General features: G+C 56.2%; 2 protein-coding genes across 2 annotated transcripts; both read left to right on the forward strand.

Moving 5' to 3' along the window:
* Positions 1 to 49: 49 nt before the first annotated feature.
* NKX2-6 (NK2 homeobox 6) lies at positions 50 to 11,375 on the forward strand. The gene is made up of 3 exons (XM_061349610.1): positions 50 to 174; positions 9,169 to 9,413; positions 10,565 to 11,375. The coding sequence occupies exons 1-3, from the start codon at positions 50 to 52 to the stop codon at positions 11,257 to 11,259; spliced, it is 1,065 nt and encodes a 354-aa protein (XP_061205594.1). The 3' UTR covers positions 11,260 to 11,375.
* Positions 11,376 to 12,429: 1,054 nt separating this feature from the next.
* On the forward strand, positions 12,430 to 15,021 carry NKX3-1 (NK3 homeobox 1; the record flags this gene model as incomplete). The annotated part of the gene is made up of 2 exons (XM_061349627.1): positions 12,430 to 12,703; positions 14,518 to 15,021. Coding segments are annotated over 2 exons (663 nt in total), but the record flags the coding sequence as incomplete, so codon positions are not given.
* Positions 15,022 to 17,905: the final 2,884 nt, after the last annotated feature.

A 17,905-nucleotide genomic window follows, 5' to 3' on the forward strand; every position in this document is an offset into this window, starting at 1 on the left:
TGAACGAGAGGAGCGTACGCGTGTTCCCTTGGGGCTCTCACTCCTGTCCATGAGCATCGCTCATCTCCGCGCCCTCGCCACCGTCCCCTTCACGCAGGCCAGGCAGGACAAGGCAAATCTTTCCTTCCCCTGTCCTCAGGAAGAAGGAAGGAGGAGGCCGGGAGTCCCGGAAGCGTGCGTGACCGGCGAGAGAGCCCCAACGACGCACGAGCGCCTTCCTCCTCGTCACTCACGCAGGGACGGGCACCCGAGCCCCGCTGACACCGCTGCAGCCCCGAGCCATGGGGCTGGGGCAGGCAGATGCTTTATCTCTGCATCAGAGGAAAGGGCTCCGGGCAGATCCACCCATGGGGTCCCTGGGGAGATGCACCAGCCCCAGAGCTGGGTTCCCAGGTCAGGGAGCAAACTTCCCTTAAGGATGGGGAGTGGTACGTTCTGGTTGAAAGAATGAGCTTACCAGAAGGACAATGTTGGTTTTTCCTCCGGCGTGCTCTGCTCCCAGCATTGTGCCGCTGTATCCCTCCTAGGGGTGGATTCGGAGTTCACGGAGCCCATCGTTAGTCACTAATCAGAGTCAAGCACCAAGGACCTTTTCCTTGAAGCCTTGGGGCCCCCAGTGCTGGGGCTGGGGGGGAACAGCATCCAGAGGAATTTCCCACAAGTACCCAGGATTTTCCCTGCATCCCATTTTGGGGCTGCTCCAGACACTGAGCCAAAGCTCACAGGTATTTGGCAGGGCTGAAAATCAGATCCACACTGACCAGGACAATCCCAGCCCCACACATCAGCCTTTCCTTATCTTGGTGGTCCACAGCTACCACCCACAGCCCTCCTCCATCTCCCAGAACTTAAAGGTTTCATCTGCCATCAAAATAGCAAATAACCCTCTGTAGGATACTCAGACTGCCAGACAAAGCTCATCGGTCGCCATAGAAAGAGCAAAATCTCCTCTATAACCTCCATTTCCAGCAGTTTGCTAAGCAGACACCAACCAAAAGGCCACTGGGACCCGCATGCATCCCACTTGTGTGGCTGGGCTTGGGCAAGAGGCACGTTAGCGTTTTGAGCATCCTCTAATATTCAGGTGATGGGCTCAATAGGAATGAATGAATGAGTGAATGAAACAGTGGCTTTCTAAATGACACGTGTGCTCACAGAGGCCTGGTGTGCTCTGGCTGCTTCTCATGCAGGTGGCAGCTCCTTACCAAGCCTGGAAATGATGATTAAACACAGGAATAAGTCACTTGCACACCATGTTCATCACCCCAAGTGCCATAAAAGAAGTGAGCCGATGGTCCCAGCTCACTGCCGCATTCAACAGGCAGAGATTTGAGCTCCCAAATGATCCTGCTCGCCCCTGGGATAAGTCTGAGCCAAACTAAGGATGGATTTGGTTTAAGCAACAGCAAGGAAGAAAATGTGGAGATGCTCTCTTCCAGCGAGGCAAAGCTGAAGCTTGGTGCTAATCCCCACCAAACCCCATCCTGCCTGCACCAGCATCACTCCAGAGGATTCCTCATGCTCCAGGGCTGTCAGGAAGAGATTAGGAAAGCAAAGGAAATAAAAGCAAGTCAAAGGGTTCTGATCCCGCTCAACCTCTTCCCCCCCCACAAGAACTGATGACGGAGAGCGGGATTATCCAGGGTCCCCTTTGGAGCCCTGCTTGCATCAAAGGACGGCACCTGAAAACAGGGAATCGCCTCGATTCCAGCCTGGATTCAAGGCAGAGCGGAGCAGGGGCTGGTGTGGGGCAGAGCCTCACGTCTGTGGTTTGTTCAGCCACTGATGCCCCATCACAGCCGCATTGAACCCTCCAGCACAGACCCAAAGCAGAAAGCCCCATCCCAGAGCACTCAGGCCACCAAAGGGCTGGGTTCTCCAAACCACCCCCCAAAAGCCAAGGGGATTCTTTGCCTTCCTCCCCTCTCTCCTCCTCCCAGGAGGCTCCGATGTGTTTTCAGCTGGTTTGGCTGCCCTTGGAGCCAGCGCTCAGCCCCAAGTCACTCCCCCCCCTGCACCTCCAGCTCCCATTTATGCTGGCAGAGCTCTAAAGATAGATCCCAGTGAAGATTATCAGCCCAGCAGTATTAATAGGAGGCAGCTGCTCTCTAAAGAGGCTTTTAAATGATGGAAAGAAACTTTGCTGTATTTTTAAAAGCCTTTTAAGTGAACCAAGCAACCCCTCTCCTTCCCCTGCACCCCCAAACCCATGCGCACAGCACCCTGAAGGGTCCCATTTTGTCACCCTGCTTGCTCAGAACCATGGTTTGTGTTGGATAAGACCTTAAGATCATCTGGTCCCAACCCGCTGCTGCCTGAGAGGGGCTGGGTTACAGGCTCCATCCCTGCTTCACCCAAAGGGAGGCTTTGTGGAGCAGGGAAGGGGTCCCACGGATCAGGGGGGTCATACTCAAGGTCTTCCCTGCAGCTCTGCAGTGGGGCCATGCATATGGCATGGTCACGAGCCCTGTGACCAGGAGATGCTGTCCTGCCGCCGTGTCTGAAGCTCTTTGAATGGCACGAAGGGAAATAACCCAAGAGCTTGCTCTTTCCTCCAGCCAGCGCCATTCTTCAGCCAACAGAATGGCTCCTGAGCGCAACAGCAGCCCGGGAAGAGCGTGAAAGTCCAAACATGCCTATTGTGAAACTCAGGGCTGCAGAAACCAGCTGCAGCTGCCGATGGCCACATCTGGATGCTGCAGCATGGCACAGGCAGAACGCGCCCGGAGGCTGCAGCCAGTGGCTGGAGGCAGCATCTCCCCCCTGTTTGCTGGGAGCAGGAGGAGGATGCTCTGGGTACCCCCGGCCATGGGCTGTGTGCTCCCTGTAACCTCATCTCTCTGTTAACCAGAGGGAAACCTCAGCTGTGCTGCTCAGCCTGAAAATGAAGCCTTCCAACATAGAGCAGGCTCCTGCTCAACACTGCTGAGGGCTTTCTGAGCCAAAAGGGGAGCAAATACCCTCTAAATCCTTGTATGAAACCAGTGAGTGCCCCTATCACATCCAGCATGGAAGGGCCTGGGGTTTGGCTGGAGCAGGCAGCAGGCAATGCAGCAGGGCACCACTGTGCTGCCTGCTGGCCCTGAGATGATGCTCATGCCCTGGGGCAGCAGATGCCTGTGGTGTTAGAAATAGATCCCTGCGGCACGCTGTTAGCTTTAAAGGCCAAACCAGGGCAAAATTCATTGCTGTGATGTGAAAATAGATGAGGGCAAATTGGAGGGCAATAAATGGTGCTCCCTGTGGGAACAGAGGCAGCAAGGCCAGATGGGTGCAAACACCCAGCACAAGAGGGATGTGGAGCTCTCGGACTGAAGCCACAGAGATGCTGCGAGGGCTGGAGCCAGGCTGAGAGAGCTGGGCTGGTTCAGCCTGGGGAAGAGAAGGCTCCTGAAGGGGAGACCTTAGAGCAGCTCCAGTGCCTAAAGGGACTGCAGGAAACCTGGAGAGGGGCTTTGGGATATAGGGGACATAGGGACAGGCCAAGGGGAATGGCTTTAACCTGCCCAAGGGGAGACTGGGATGAGCAACTCCAACCCAAACCCGTCTGTGATTCTGTGTCCTTTCCCAGTGCAAGAAGCAGGACGTGGCTGGAAGAGGGGGACACGGTCCCTAGGCTCTAAAGAGACTCTCCCAGCCATCAGGCCAAGACCCATGGAGGAGTTTCTGACCCTCAGGGAGCACAATCCACACACTCGGGTTTTAAGGAGGCTCTTCCTTTTGGCAGCCTTGGAGTTGGAAGCGGAAAGTTACCGCGCTGGCCCTCGGAGCCGATGCCTGCATCATTCATCACGGTGTTTTATGTCCCTCTTTTAAATCACATCCCAAAGAGGACACCACAAGCACGAGCACCAAACGGGCTGCTGGGCTTGACCTCCCCTTGCTTCAGCACGTATCCGGCTCCAGCTCAGGAAGTTGCTCACAGCCAGTTTATATGTTTTAAGGGTGGGTAGATTGACAAATAGGAAATCTATGACATGTAATAGCTGATAAAGGATGATGCATTTCCCCCTGCCCTGTGAATTATTTGAGGCTGTGTTTTAGTTCGGTGTTATCATGCCTGGGATTTTGGCCTGTGGCAATCGCAGATGACATCAGAGAGAATGAAAATTAAGCAATTCTCCTTATTTTAGGAGCTTGTTTAGTCCAGATATTTTAAGTTACTTTTTTGGACCCGTATCCAAGGGATCTTGCTGCCATCTAAATAAATATCTCCCTTTAGGGAGGCAAAAACAACCCCAAACCCAAGCCCAGCAGATGTGGCGAGCCCTGACGGTTGTTCCAAAGCAGAAAGCAAAGCGATTGCCAGGCCCCATCCACCCACTTAACCCAGCCTGTCAAAACCAATAATAAAGAACACTTGAGCAGCACTTGATGCTTGCAAAGCACGGGGCAGCGATGGGGACACAGCAGGAGGAGGAACCCTCACAGCAGGAGGAGCGAGGTGGTGGGGCAGGGTTTGACACCCCGCTTTACACCACTGGAAGGCAGGAGGGTGCATCCCTGCAATGCACACTGAGCATCACAGAGGCCCAGACCCAGTGCCCCCTTCCCAAGGATTGTTTGCATCCCAAACACACCGTGTGTTTCCCATCCCAGCTCATCCCTATTTCCCTTGCCAGAGAACCACAGAACAGAGCAGTTTGGGTTGGGAGGGACCTTCAAAGGTCACCTCCTTCAACCTCCTTGCAATGACCATAGCCAGTTTGGGTTTGGCTGCCACCAAAAGCCCCTCAGTGCCCTGCTCCTGGGGCTAAATAAACCCCAGCTCCCTCCTGAAGAACCCATCCTGCCGCCTGGGTAGAGGATACAGTTATGGGAAGCCCGAGGAGGAGTTTGGGATGCTCCAAAGCTGCTGGTGGGAGAGCAAACCGCCCTGCTGGACCCCCTGGGTGCTGCGGAGGGTGCTGAAGGGCTCCGTGCCTCCCGCTCTGCCCTCGTTCAGCGCATTGCAGGGTGATGCTCTCTGTTCTCCCGTTTCTTTCTCCGCTCCCGGCCCAAGGAGCTCAGCCACGGCTCTTGTGCCATCTGCTGACCAAAGGCTGCTGGCTCCATGGCCCCAAAACCAGCACCCGCTGTGCCTCCCTGCATCCATCCTCACCCCTCCGGCAGCCCTAGGTTCGGTTCTATGATGCAGAATGTCCGGGTATAGAATCCTTTACATTGCAAAAGACCTTGGGATCATCACGGACAGCCGTAAATCCAACACTGCCAAGTCCAAGTGCTGGGATGAGGCAGCTCAGAGGCTGCAGACCCTCCATGGGGAGACTGCTTGTGCTCCTCAGCCCAGACACTGCCACGGGCCACGGCCATCATAGAGCCCCAGCCTGGCTCGGGTTGGAAGAGACCTCAAAGCTCATCCAGTTCTGCCCCAGGCAGGGACCCCTTCCACTGGAGCAGCTTGCTCCAAGCCCCTGTGTCCAACCTGGCCTTGAGCACTGCCAGGGATGGGGCAGCCACAGCTTCTCTGGGCACCCTGTGCCAGCGCCTCAGCACCCTCACAATGAAGAACTTCTTCCTTATATGCAGCCTAAGTCTCCCCTGTTCCAGTCTGATCCCATTCCCCCTTGTCCTGTCACCACACCCCCCATCACCCAGCAGAGCCTTGCACACCAATGCCATGACACACACAGATGCAGGGACACATCACCCTGTTGCGACCCTGCGGACCACACACTTCCCCATGGAAAACCACGGGGGAAGGAGCCGGCAGCCCCGGCAGCTTGATGCAGGATGCTCCCGGCAGCTTGATGCAGGATGCTCCCATCAGCTTGATGCAGGATGCTCCCGGCAGCTTGATGCAGGATGCTCCCTGCAGCTGTCTCCTTACAAGTGACAGCCACGTAGCAGGGATGCGCTGCTGGGAGCTCGGCTTTGCTCCCTCTGGGGAACACTGAATTATTCATGATGCTTCGCCAGAATAACACCGTTAAAAATAGCTCCTCTGCTCAAAAGACGGCGAGAGCCCTTTCACACCCGCCGCTATTTTCGTCTCCCGAGCGTGACACAGCAAACCCCGAACCTCAGCGGCTCCCCCCCGTCCCCAGCTCTGACCCGCTCCTCTCTAACTGCGGGTGGAGGAGCAGGGGGGGTTATTCCCTCCCCCTGTTGGTGCTCGGCTCTCGTTCGGGGAAGCTGCACATCTCCAGTGTCCAAGCAGAGGGCACTGCTGCCCCGTGATTTGAGCAAGGGCCCTGGCGCACGGGCTTGGGTTAAATCCATCCTGAAACCTCTCCCACCAGGAGATGGGACCTTAAAGCTCATCCAGTTCCAACCGGGCCTAAGAGCTCAGCTCAGTCTCCGCTCTGGCAGGTTAAAGCCATTCCCCTTGGCCTGTCCCTATATCCCTTATATCCCAAAGCCCCTCTCCAGGTTTCCTGCAGCCCCTTCAGGCACTGGAGCTGCTCTAAGCTCTCCCCTTCAGGAGCCTTCTCTTCTCCAGGCTGCCCCAGCCCAGCTCTCTCAGCCTGGTTGCAGGGCAGAGCTGCTCCAGCCCTCGCAGCATCCCCATGGCCTCGCTCCAGCAGCTCCATCGAACCCTGGGCAAACCCTGCCTCATCTCAAAAGGACAAGAACCGGTTAAAACAGAGGCTAAAGGGAGATGCACGCAAGGCAGGAGGTCACAGCCTGCCCCAGTTTCAGGGGCCTGGTCCCATTAAGATGCCCTTCAGCCCTGCCCGCACCCAGTGCCTGCCTCTGCCCACACAGCGCGATGTGGCCTTCACCCAGAGCAGCAAGAGCTTCCCTGTGAATACTTGTTAAAGTGTCAGGGTTATTTTTACCCGGGGACTGGGGAAAGCAGCGCATTTTTGTGTGCTTCTTTCCCAATGGTGTTTATTAGAAAGCCTCCAGAGGGAATCTGCTTTCCCTCAGCCCGTCCGCTGCCATCACTTCCATTCTCTCTGCTTCTCGCTTCATTTCGCTGATGGAAAAGGACAGAAAGAAGCTGGGAAAAAGAAGAGGATCTCAAAAACCCTTTTAGGTTGAGTTTCAAAGCATTCACAAATTCCTTAGAGCTGCCTCTACACACACTGTGCTCGCAACCCCCATGCATCCACCTCCTCCGTTATTCCCTTCCTTCGCATGAGTCAGTATTCCCATTATCCCCTCACCCTGAGCACTTTCCAAGCAGCACCTCCCGGCAGGCAGCGTCGGGTTTCCCGGGTTTCGGATGCTCCCCCGACATCGCGTTGGGATCCTGATGCATCCCAGCGATAGCTGCCAGAAATCAGATACTTTGGGAGCTGCACTTGCGCTGCTGCCATAGAAATCCTCCCGTTTAAACACCCGGCAGTGGCTGGAGGCAGCGTTCTCCTGGTTTCACCTAACCCAGTTAAAGAGAGGAGTAATGTCCCTGGGGAGCGGTAATAGCATCAACGGCCCAATACAAGAGATGATTTATGATGGATCCTCTCAGGCTTCTTCCCAGAAATCCCCCAGGGGCCTCTCGCTGCCAAAATGCTGTGGCTGAGAGCTCTGCTCCATCCCTGGCACCAAGGGAAGGGCCCGAGGCCCTTTGGATGCCCATGCATTGGGAAAGCAGTGGGGAAGCTCCCAGGCATGGGGCAGGGAGCAGGGATGGGGCTGGGTGAGCTCAGTAGCAGGTTTGGGTAGGGGAGCCCCTGCAGCAATGAGTGACAAACCTCACCCAAGGGAGGGAGGGCTGGATGCGACCCATGGGGACACAGAGATGGGGGGCACTAATCCTGCCCCACTGCTGCGTTAAGCTCCGTTTCCCTTCACTCTCCCCTGACTCAACCCACCCAGCGCTCATCTCTCCACAGGTCCTGAAAGCCAAACTCCAGCCTCTCCATTAATCTCAGCCACTCCGAGTCATTAGGGGCGGATAAAGCTACTTACCCCAATCCCTTCCTGCCCGTCTCGATCCCAGCCAAGCATTTTACCTTGGCGCCGGCTGCCTCCCGCCATCAACAAGCCAAGGTGTAATGTTACTGTCTGTTTGCTCTCGCCTTTTGGTGGTTTGAGGCTCAAACAAGCCCTTTAAACCTGGCCATGAATCCAGCTGGGGACTGGGAAGGGGCTTTGGGAACAGGGCGCAGGCTTGGACTTGGAGAATGGGTCTGCAGGATCTAACCTGGTCCATAGGGACCGTGGCAAAGGGCTGCGGGGAGCACACAGCCACTATGGAGGCTCCTGCCCAAGGGGCTTGGGCTGGTTGAAGTGAGCTGCAGCGGTGTTGTTCCTGTATGGGATTAGAAATGGGGGATCTGGGAAGGAAGAGCTCCTAAAAAGGCAAAAATAAGGATACTCCGGGTGTCCTTTCAGCATCCTTTACCTACCAAGGGTAAAGAGGGCAGGATCAGGCCTGCAGCAAGGAGCAGCACGACTTGAAGCCATCCCAGAGCAGAGCAAGTGCTCTCCAGGGGGAAAGCCTGAAGGAAACCACTTGAGCAGAGTCTGGGCTTTATCCCTGCCAAAGGGATTTAGCAGATGTTAAAGGGGGCTGTGCATCCACACACACTGCCAACCCCTCCTGGGGAACGGGAGCTCCTATGATATATCCATCCTAATGCCTAATTTCCACTGGAGATGCAGGCACCGTGTGCAGGGATGTTCCATGGGCATGAGCAGAGCTAAAACCACAGAGAGGGGCTGGGAACGCGCCTGTGCATTACCCAGCAACCGACCTGTGAGCACTTCTCTCCCCAAGCCACCGTATTCATTCCCCCTCCCGTCCCAGCCCCTCTCTTCCTTGCCTGGTTTATTTATTCAGCCTCCCCTCGCAGCCCAGTTTGGCTGTTTCGGTGCTGCAGCAGATACCAACTGCACCCAGACAAAAAGCCAGCTCGGCCCTGTCAGGGCTATCAGCAAACACCAGCACCAGGAATTTTAATTGACGTAGCCGCTCACTGGGCTCCGATAAGACCCAGCATCACCCCACGGCCGGAGGGGTCCACCCTGCTCCCCAAACCCATTTGGGGGGCCCTAACCCCACTCCATGCCCTGCTGGGGGTCTGCTACTGCCCAAGGCAGCGCTGGGAGAGACTGGGGTGGAAGTGGTGGCTCCCACAGCATCCCCCCCCCTTCTCCCTGGCCTGCAGGAGCTTGGTGGTCTTCTCCCCTTATCAGCCCTTATCTCCCGAAGCCGCTCGCTAATGTGACCTTAATGGAGCTAAAATCGACCTGATTTGGTTTATTGCTGTTTAGCCCAAATCCCCCCCCCCACCCGCGACGGAGGGGCCAGGGGTGGCGCTTGGCCCTGCGGCTACGGGAGGGTCAGAGCCGGGCAGTGGGGCCCGGAGCGCAGACGGACGGCCCCGAAGGGCCCCCGCCGGCCGCGGGGATGCTGCGCACCCCCTTCTCGGTGAAGGACATCCTCAACCTGGAGCGGACGGACACGGCCGGGGCGGCCCTCGGCCCCCGCAGCCCCGGCGGGGAGGAAGAGCCGCAGAGTAAGTGACCGGGGGGGCCGGGGAGGCCGAGGGGGCCGGGGGGTGCCCTATGGAGCCGCTTTCGTTGCCCCGGGGTGGAAAACCGAGGGCAGCGGAGCCGCCCGTTGCATCTTCGCACCCTACAGGCATGGTCCCGCTGGAGCCGGGGTTCCCCGCCACGGGCAGTGGGGAGTTTCCTCCTTTCCCCCTCTCTTTTTCTCTTTGCTCACTTTTTTTCCTCTTTCCCCCCATTTTTTCCTCTTTTCCCCCATTTTTTCCTCTTTTCCCCCAGGGTTTAGGGGGTTTTGGGGTTGTTGGCGGCGTTTTCCGGCAGCCCAGCAAGCACCCCGCGCATCCCTCCCCGTGCGCCCTCGGGGAAACGAAACGGCCGCCGGCGGGGGGAAAAGATGGATGGGGATGGGGGGGTTCTGCCGAAAACCCCAAATCGCCGCCGTTTCCGATGACACAGCCCCCCCCCCCCCCCCCCATCCACGCTCCAGCTGGGGACGGGGACCAACGACCCAAGGGAAAATGAGGGGATGCGGCTCCGGGGCGGCCGCAAATAGGAGATCGGACCGGGTCCATACCTGCCCTCCAGCATCCCGGTTCCCAGCAGTGTCCCCCCACACACATCCCCTGGCCCCTACTGTGGCTGCCGGGGACCGAGGGCATCCAGGGCAGGATGCACAGGACCCGTGGTTACCTCACCTACAACACAAACCCCAGCAGGTTAAAACAGTCCCAGATAACTCCTTCACGTCTTTGCTCAGGTCTGACGTTTTCCCCTCCTTCATTCCCAGCCCTTTTCCTTTTTTCGGGGTTTGCTTCCATTCGGGATTCTCCTTTCCTTTGGTGCTGCAGGTAAATCCTGCCGGAGATCTGACTCCTGTCCCTTCCTTTGCTCCATCTGACTCCTGTCGCTTCCATTGCTCTGGAGCAGGATGGTGGGAAGGGGATTTGCCTTTTGGAGTACTCAAACCTGCGGGTACCCCACTTCCCTGTGCTCCTCCGGGCTGGGGCTGCCACAGCAACAAGCATGGTTAGGAAGGACCGAAAGGCAGCATTATCCAAAATCCATGTAACAGCCTAATTCCATCCCAAAACAGGGGGAATTGTTGTGAATTCCCATTAAATACCACAGGAAAGTTGATCTGAAACTTATCAGCTCTCAGCCCTACTTCATCTTATTCCCACGGGGCCCCATTCCCGGTTCAATCCCTCCTTCGGAAACACTCCTCAGGCACAGAGCCAGGCTCGGGTCTCACTTGGGGTTTCCCTTGCTGCAGGACAACGCTCGCTGGCCCCCCCTCTGCAGGCAGGGGAGCAGAGCGGTGACCCCCGCCAGCACCCCAAGCAGCGGCAGCGGAGGAAGCCCCGGGTTCTGTTCTCACAGGCGCAGGTCTCGGAGCTGGAGCGGCAATTCAAGCACCGCAGATACCTCTCAGCTCCCGAGAGGGAGCATCTGGCCCGCGCGCTCAAGCTCACCTCCACCCAGGTGAAGATCTGGTTCCAGAACCGCAGGTACAAGTGCAAAAGGCAAAGGCAGGATAAGTCCCTGGAGCTGGCCGCCCACCCGCTGCCTGCCCGCAGGGTGGCAGTGCCCGTGGTGCTGGTCAGGGATGGCAAACCCTGCCTTGGGGGGTCCCAGCCTTACCCGGCCCCGTACAGCCCCGGCCCTTACTGCTACAGCTCCTACTACAGTGCCTATAGCAGCAGCCCCTATGGTGGGAGCTATGGGGGGGGCTACGCTGCGGTGCCCCCCAGTGCCACCCCCAGCAGCCACACTGTGAATGGGAGCTTGGGCATGGCTCAGCACCAGCCCCTGTGCTTGCAAGCCACAGGGCAAGCGGGAATCAGGGCTTGGTAGGTGAGGGCTGATTGGGAAGCACCGAGGAAAACCCCACTGCGCTCCAGAGCCCAGCCTGCCTCCGGATGGGAGCCGGATCCAGAGGTGTCTGACCCCGGACAGTGGGATGAACCCAGGACATCCATCCCATGTCTGCAAAGGCAGGGCGGGAGAGAGGGGCACCCAGGGACTCAGGGTGTTTATTTATTCAGTGCTTTGGAGTCTGCTCCTTCCTGCTCCCAGGGGATTTGCTCCTCCAGCTGCCAGCACGGGACATGAACACTGGATTGCTTCCTAAGGACAACGGGAATACAGGGTCTGTGCGCATCGCTGTTCTATGGACACTGTTGGAGCTCCTCTGCTCTTCTGAGATGCGGTTTTGATCGATCAATATTTCCTAATATCTTGGGTGTTTATTTTGGTCTTTACTACCATTATTTGCAAATAAAACCCCCAGAATGGTGAGATGCTTTCAGTCTCTTTGCAGCAAAACCTGACCCAAAGCAAAACCAAACACACAACCCCCAAATCAACCAATACCAGTAATTAGACCAGAAAGGTAATCACCTTGTGCTCCAAGCATGGCCTGCGTCAGGGAATCCCAGCCTGGTTTGGGTTGAAGGGATCTCCAGCTCCAACCCCTGCCTTGCACAGGGACACCTTCCACTAGAGCAGGTTGCCCCAAGCCCCATCCAACCTGGCCTCGAGCACTGCCAGCTGAACAAGCCCAGCTCTCTCAGCATCTTTGCGGCCTCCTCTGCATCCGTTGCAGGTGAGCATCCCTCCAAGGCAGCAACGCTGCTCCCCCCTCCTCTCACCCAAACCCCACCTTGGAAGCATTTCGACCCCCAAAAGGATGAACTCACTTAAGCATCATCCACCATAAAAGCTCAGGGGGCAAAGGAGGAGGCTGAGGTTTGGCTGTGACCCCATGGATCCATGGGGAAGGGTGTCCTGAGCAAGGGGGAGAAGCAGGCAGCCAGGGAGCCGGTGGGAGCCAAGACACCAGGGAAGGGCGTAAGCTCCTGCCAGGGATCTCCAATCAGGCCCCGGAGGCTTGGCTGCCTGCCCTACAAATGCGGAGCGGGGAGGGTGGGAAGGCCGGGAGGCTCTGGGCAGGGAGAGGAAGAGGAGCAGGGGCACTGGGGTGGAGGCAGAGCAGGCAGCAGCAGCAGCAGCAGCAGCAGCAGCAGCAGCAGCAGCAGCAGCAGCGCCCTGGCAGGGATGAGCTGCACCCCAGCAGCAGCCCCGCACACGGCGCCCATCGCCTCCAGGCCCCGGACGTCCTTCCTCATCCAAGACATCCTCTGGGATGGGGCGGAACAGGGAGTGCAGCCGGAGAGGGGCAAGAGCAGAGGATTCAGCAGCCAGGACCGGGAGCCAGGGGCAGCGGCAGTGGAGGAGAGCAAGGGCAGCTCTGCAGGAGCATCCCAAGCCCCAGGGACACCCCAAGAGGCAGACCAAGGTAAGGAAGTGGAAGCTCCTGGCTGGGGAATGGATCCGCAATGGTTATGGTTGGGTCAAGGAGAACCCTCTGCAAGGGGCAGGATCCAGACCTGGCTGCTGGAGCCAAATGAGTTGTGCTTTAAATACCATGAGTACCTGTGCTCTAGGGGTGGGAAAGGAGGGGGAATAGCAGCAGTGTAATAGCAAACCTCTCATGGGGCGCTTCAAATAGCTCAAAGGGCTGAATCTGCCTAAAATGCCACTTCACAATGAAACCATTAATGCATTTCTGTGATTTCTTGGGAAATAAAGTTCTCTTCAATGTGCCTAGCAAAGGCACCGTGGGGCTGCCAGCCCAGAGGCAGCTTGTGCCCATCCTTGATGCCACCACAGCCAAGCTCATCGGTGCCTCTGGTCCTTTGAATGCCCCGTGTTGAGTTTGTGCTGTTTGAAGCCCTGATTTCACAGCCTGTACCCCCGTACCTGGTTTACTAACAGTACCCTGCTTCCCTTGCCACAGCATCCCTTCCTAGCGTATACCTCCCAAATTCCTTGCAGGAATAACGTTTCCCTGCAGAAGCCTCACACTGGAAACCATACCTGGGAGCAAATCTCTGTGCCTGTTGCCCCTTGTGCAGCGGGGGCTGCAGGAGGGGCTTGGCCTTTCCTTGCCCAAGCAGCCCTTGGGCTGAGCTGCACCAGCTCCGTTTTGAGCCCCAGTGACCGGCTCTCGCTTGCAGCACCAACCCTTGCCAGGGGAGGGTTGCCTTTAAGTTTCAGTGCTGGGAGAAGGGGTTTCTACATGAAAGCAAGCTCGGAAGCAGCCACCAGGCTGGGGCTGCTCAAAAGCATTGGAAGCTGCACCAGATCTCCCAGTAAGCTGCTGGTGTGAGCCTGGGCAGCCACAGGGATTTCAGTGGGGCAGCCGTGATTTACACCAGCTGGGAGTCGAGCATCCCGTGTTTCCATCCTGAGCACTGTGCTCCTGTCTTAGGGAGACAGACCAAGGAATAACTAAAGGGAAAAAACCCACCTGGCCTATTCCCATCCCAAGGTGGGGTTTACACGGAAAGGACCTCACTGCATGCGTAGACTTGAGAAGGTTTAACACTCCTATGGGATGCTTCCCAGGGAGAGCAGCGCCTTTGTGCCTCAGGTGCCATAAGAAGCAAGGCAAACACTGAGATGCTGCTTTGGGGCTGCAGTGCTGTGTGTAAAGCCAGGCCTCAAGGTTTAAAAGTCTGCCCCAAAATTTCTCACCATTGCCTTGGAACCATGAAAGCAAAGAGGGAGGGATTTGTTTCCCGTGCTTCCTCCCTGCAGCCTGCTCTAAGCTGCACTGATTTCCCATTTCTGGGCTGTGCTTTGTAACCTGAGGCCAGAACCTTGTTCTCTTTGGGGAATCGGGATTTTCCCATAGGCGTAGGAGGAGGTTTCAAACAAGTGCCTTCATAGTACAAATTCTGCAATGAGATCCTCCAGAGCTGTTGATGCCACGCTGTACATAACGATAGCACCCAGCAGACCCCCTCCACCACTGCAAACCAGCCCTTCAGCCCATTTGAGTCCCTTGAATGCATATTCCTATTGAATGGCAGGGATGGGGCAGCCACAGCTTCTCTGGGCACCCTGTGCCAGCGCCTCAGCACCCTCACAGGGAAGAGCTTCTGCCTAAGAGCTCATCTCCATCTCCCCTCTGGCAGGTTCAAGCCATTCCCCTTGTCCGAAGCCTCTCTCCAGGGACACCCATCACTATGTCACTCTCTGCAAGGGCAGCATCAAGTGACTGGGGCTCTTTCCAAGCCGCTCATTCCCATCTCTTTCCTCCCACAGACACCCCAGCGGAGCCCTGCCCGTCAGCCTGTGCCCCCCCGCTGCAGCCCATGGCCCCGTGTGCCCCCAAGCAGGCGAAGCGCTCGCGGGCAGCCTTTTCCCACAGCCAAGTCCTCGAACTGGAGAGGGAATTCAGGCACCAGCGGTACCTGTCTGCCCCCGAGCGAGCCCGCCTGGCCCGGGCCCTGCAGCTCACCGAGACCCAGGTGAAGATCTGGTTCCAGAACAGGAGGTACAAAACCAAGCGGAAGGAGGTGGCCTCCGGCATCCCCAGACTGGGCCCGCCGAAAGTGGCCGAGCTCCATGGAGCATCCCTGCTGGCGCTGCGGGGCGGATGGCACTACCTGCCCTGCCTCTACTACCTGAGCGCCTGGAGCCCTGGGTGGTAGCAGCGGCTTGCGAGCAGAAAGCAGCCTTTCCTCCTCTATGCAGTGGGGGTTTTAATCCTGCCTTGCTTTCCCTAGTGATAACTGAGACCCTGCACACAGCCATGATCAGCATCTAGGTGCCGCACAAGCCCCTCTTGTTGCCAACTGAAAAGAACCCAAGTGGAGCCCCAAAATCCCCCCTCAAGCTTTTAATTCAGCTCATTCAGCACTGTTACGAAGTGGAACTGCAGCTGTAAAACACTGCAGGCTTTTCGGGGAGGGCACGAATGGATGGCATCTCTGCCATTGATAGCATCATGGTTCATGGTCCCTGAAGGGACTTAGACCACCCAATACTCCCACAGTGATCAGGCAGCACCACAGGTAACGCAGGTGGCTTTTGGGGTGAACTAAACCCCTTTCTGCTATGAGGGACAAGAACCTGAAGTGCCTGATGGCCCCAGCTCACCCTGAGCAAACCCATCCCTCTGCCCCTGGATGCTGGGATGCCAACTGCAGCTGCCGGTGCCTTGAGAAGCCAAACCAGCCCCCTCGGGAACGCGGACAATAGCGCAATGACAGACGAGCTTTGCATATCCGGGTGCTGCTGCTGTTTGAACATTCCCCTATGAGCTATTTAGAATAGCAACGGCTCCAAGAGCTCGACGCTCCCATCAGCTTCCAAAGCAGCAAGCTCCCTGTTTGCCATTGAAATCAGCCCAAACCCCGCGTCAGGACATGGGGACAAGAGGATGAGACCTTTACAAGTGGGTTCTTAGTGAGACAATAATTTGCACTGGTAGAATAGCAAAGACTGGGGTTTTTTTGCACTTAAAACTTGAGATGTCACTAAATCCTTGGGAGAAAGCATAAAAATAAATGAGATTTCCAAGAGAAGAAACACATCAACTGCTTTTTCTCACCCGTGTTGATCAGCAAAGCTCTGCTGGAACACATAGAATACCCTGGGATAAAACAGAAGTAGAGGTTTCTTCCCTGTGGAGCACCAGGAATGTCCTTGTGGTGCCTGTTCTGACGGAGAATTCAGAATCACCTTGGTCCAACCCCCTCCTGCAGCAGGGAAATGGGGAATTAAACCAGAACCTGCTTAGATCTGTGCCTTTAAACCAGATTATTTGGAAGCTGAGCTTTTGCCTTGCCAATAGACTCGAATGGTGCAAGCTCACAAAGATGAAGCTGCTGGGGGATGCGGATGAGGGAGGACAGGGAGGGGAGAACGTGCAAACTGAAGCCCTTTGCAGCAGATACTCATGTGCTCTTGCTATCAAAGCCCTTGCTGGCTTTGGAGGACAACCAGTTGCTTTCTAATAGCCTGAAAGTAACCCTTAATATCTGGAGATAGCATTTCCCTTCCAGCTCCTGCTCTCAGATGCTGCGTGCCCCTGGTGCTCGAAGCAGACGTCTCCCCTGCACTGTTGCAATGTGTTTCAAACCCAGCCCTGCTGCTTATCCACTTTGCACTTTGCTTATCCACTGCTTGGAACAACAAAATAAAGCCCTTCTGGCCTCAAAGCCAAGCCCCAGCAGGGCACGGATTCCTCTCCAGGGGGAAAAGGCCCTGCCAAACCTCAGGATGCTGCTTAAATCAATGCAGAGACACTTAAAGTGAACCAAATGCACTGGATTAGCAGCTCTGAGCATCCCGGAGCTGCCCCTGAATAGGGATCCTGGTGCATCCTTTGCACAGGCAGCAGAAGAGCAGCAGGGATGGGCACATAACATTGGGAAGGACTGAATTGGGCTGGGAAAATCAGACCTAAAGTGAAAATTAGCTGTAAACTGAACATCTTGGATGCTTCTTTGGGAAGATGTGGTGTAGCTGCTTCTTTTCTCCCCACTGATGGTTTAGACCCAATAAATGCCCTTCTTGCTGCTTCAACACCCAACTGCTCGTAGTTAACCCCTGGCACAAAGCAAGGCCAGTGCAAATAGTTGCTATTTTTGTACATGTTTTTTGATACCATTTCATCCAATTTGTGTAGTCCTTTGGAATAAAGAGCTCGGAGTCTTTACTAAAAACCTGCTGCCTCTGTGGGGTTTTTGCCCTGGGTTTGGGGGTTCTTTTGAGCCTGTTTCTGGCCATGGGTGCCCCACCAGCTTCTCCCATGAGCAGCTCCTGCAGATGCTGCACCCAAGTGAGTTTTGTGCTGTGAATTGCCCCGAGCTCACAAGGTGGGCAATCACCATTCATCGCTGTTTGTAGCTGCTCCATCACTCATGCAGCCACGCATAGAGTGTCCGAGCATCCTCTAATCCCATTCACCATCTGACAAACACGAAACAGGGGATTACTCCCCAAAGCAAGAACTTCTATAGTGAAGTATCTTATTTATCACCCCAAAATTACCCGTCATCCCATAGTTTAAGCCTAATCCCGGTGGCCTCTGGAGTTTTGCACTACGAGCACTGCTGCCGGGTTTTATTTCTGCCCCTGCCTTCCCCTCCTGCAACCCCATCAGCACAATCAGGGCAGTGCTGGGCTCCGTAAGGGGAAGGATCCATCCTGGGAGCTGGCAGTGTGAATGTTTCCCCTCGTACAGGGGTGGAGAGGGACCAACCTTGGGCACACACTCCCTCCCTTCTGCTGTTGGCAGCAGCAGCTTGTCCCGAATGGAAAGCAAAGTGCAGTAACTACCATTGCCCCCAGCTTCAACAGCTTTACAAGGGAACAAATTGAAGCCAAAGCAAGCATTAAGATGGCAAAATGAGCAGGTTCTGGCTCAGACATTGGTGCTGGTTAGAGGCAGGGATGCTGGCAGCAGCTCCGGCTCCTTTGCAGCCTCTGCCATGGAGAAGCATCTTGGCTGTGTCCCCCCTGCAGCAAGCACTGCCCTCCCTCCTCTCCTTCCCAACCCTTCCCTCTACAACCCCCAAGTGCTTTCTTTATGGGCAGAAGATGGACTTCCAGTCGGGTTTTCCTTTCCTTGCCCAAGCACAAAGCACAAGGACAAAAAGGAAGGGCTGTGCCATTTGGATAATCAAAGCATCGGAGGGTGTTA

Source organism: Neopsephotus bourkii, unplaced genomic scaffold, assembly GCF_033783945.1.
Source record: "Neopsephotus bourkii isolate Nb327-2 ecotype Australia unplaced genomic scaffold, CSIRO-AGI_Nbou_v1 NB_457, whole genome shotgun sequence".
In the NCBI taxonomy this organism is placed as follows: domain Eukaryota; kingdom Metazoa; phylum Chordata; class Aves; order Psittaciformes; family Psittacidae; genus Neopsephotus; species Neopsephotus bourkii.

Bases quoted from the DNA above. Each gene is read 5' to 3' on its own strand.
- NKX2-6 (XM_061349610.1), top strand. From the start codon at position 50: ATGAGCATCGCTCATCTCCGCGCCCTCGCCACCGTCCCCTTCACGCAG. The intron at 175-9,168 runs GTGCGTGACCGG...ATTGCTGTTTAG, and splicing joins AGGCCGGGAGTCCCGGAAGC to CCCAAATCCCCCCCCCCACC. The intron at 9,414-10,564 runs GTAAGTGACCGG...ATCAGCTCTCAG, and splicing joins CGGGGAGGAAGAGCCGCAGA to CCCTACTTCATCTTATTCCC.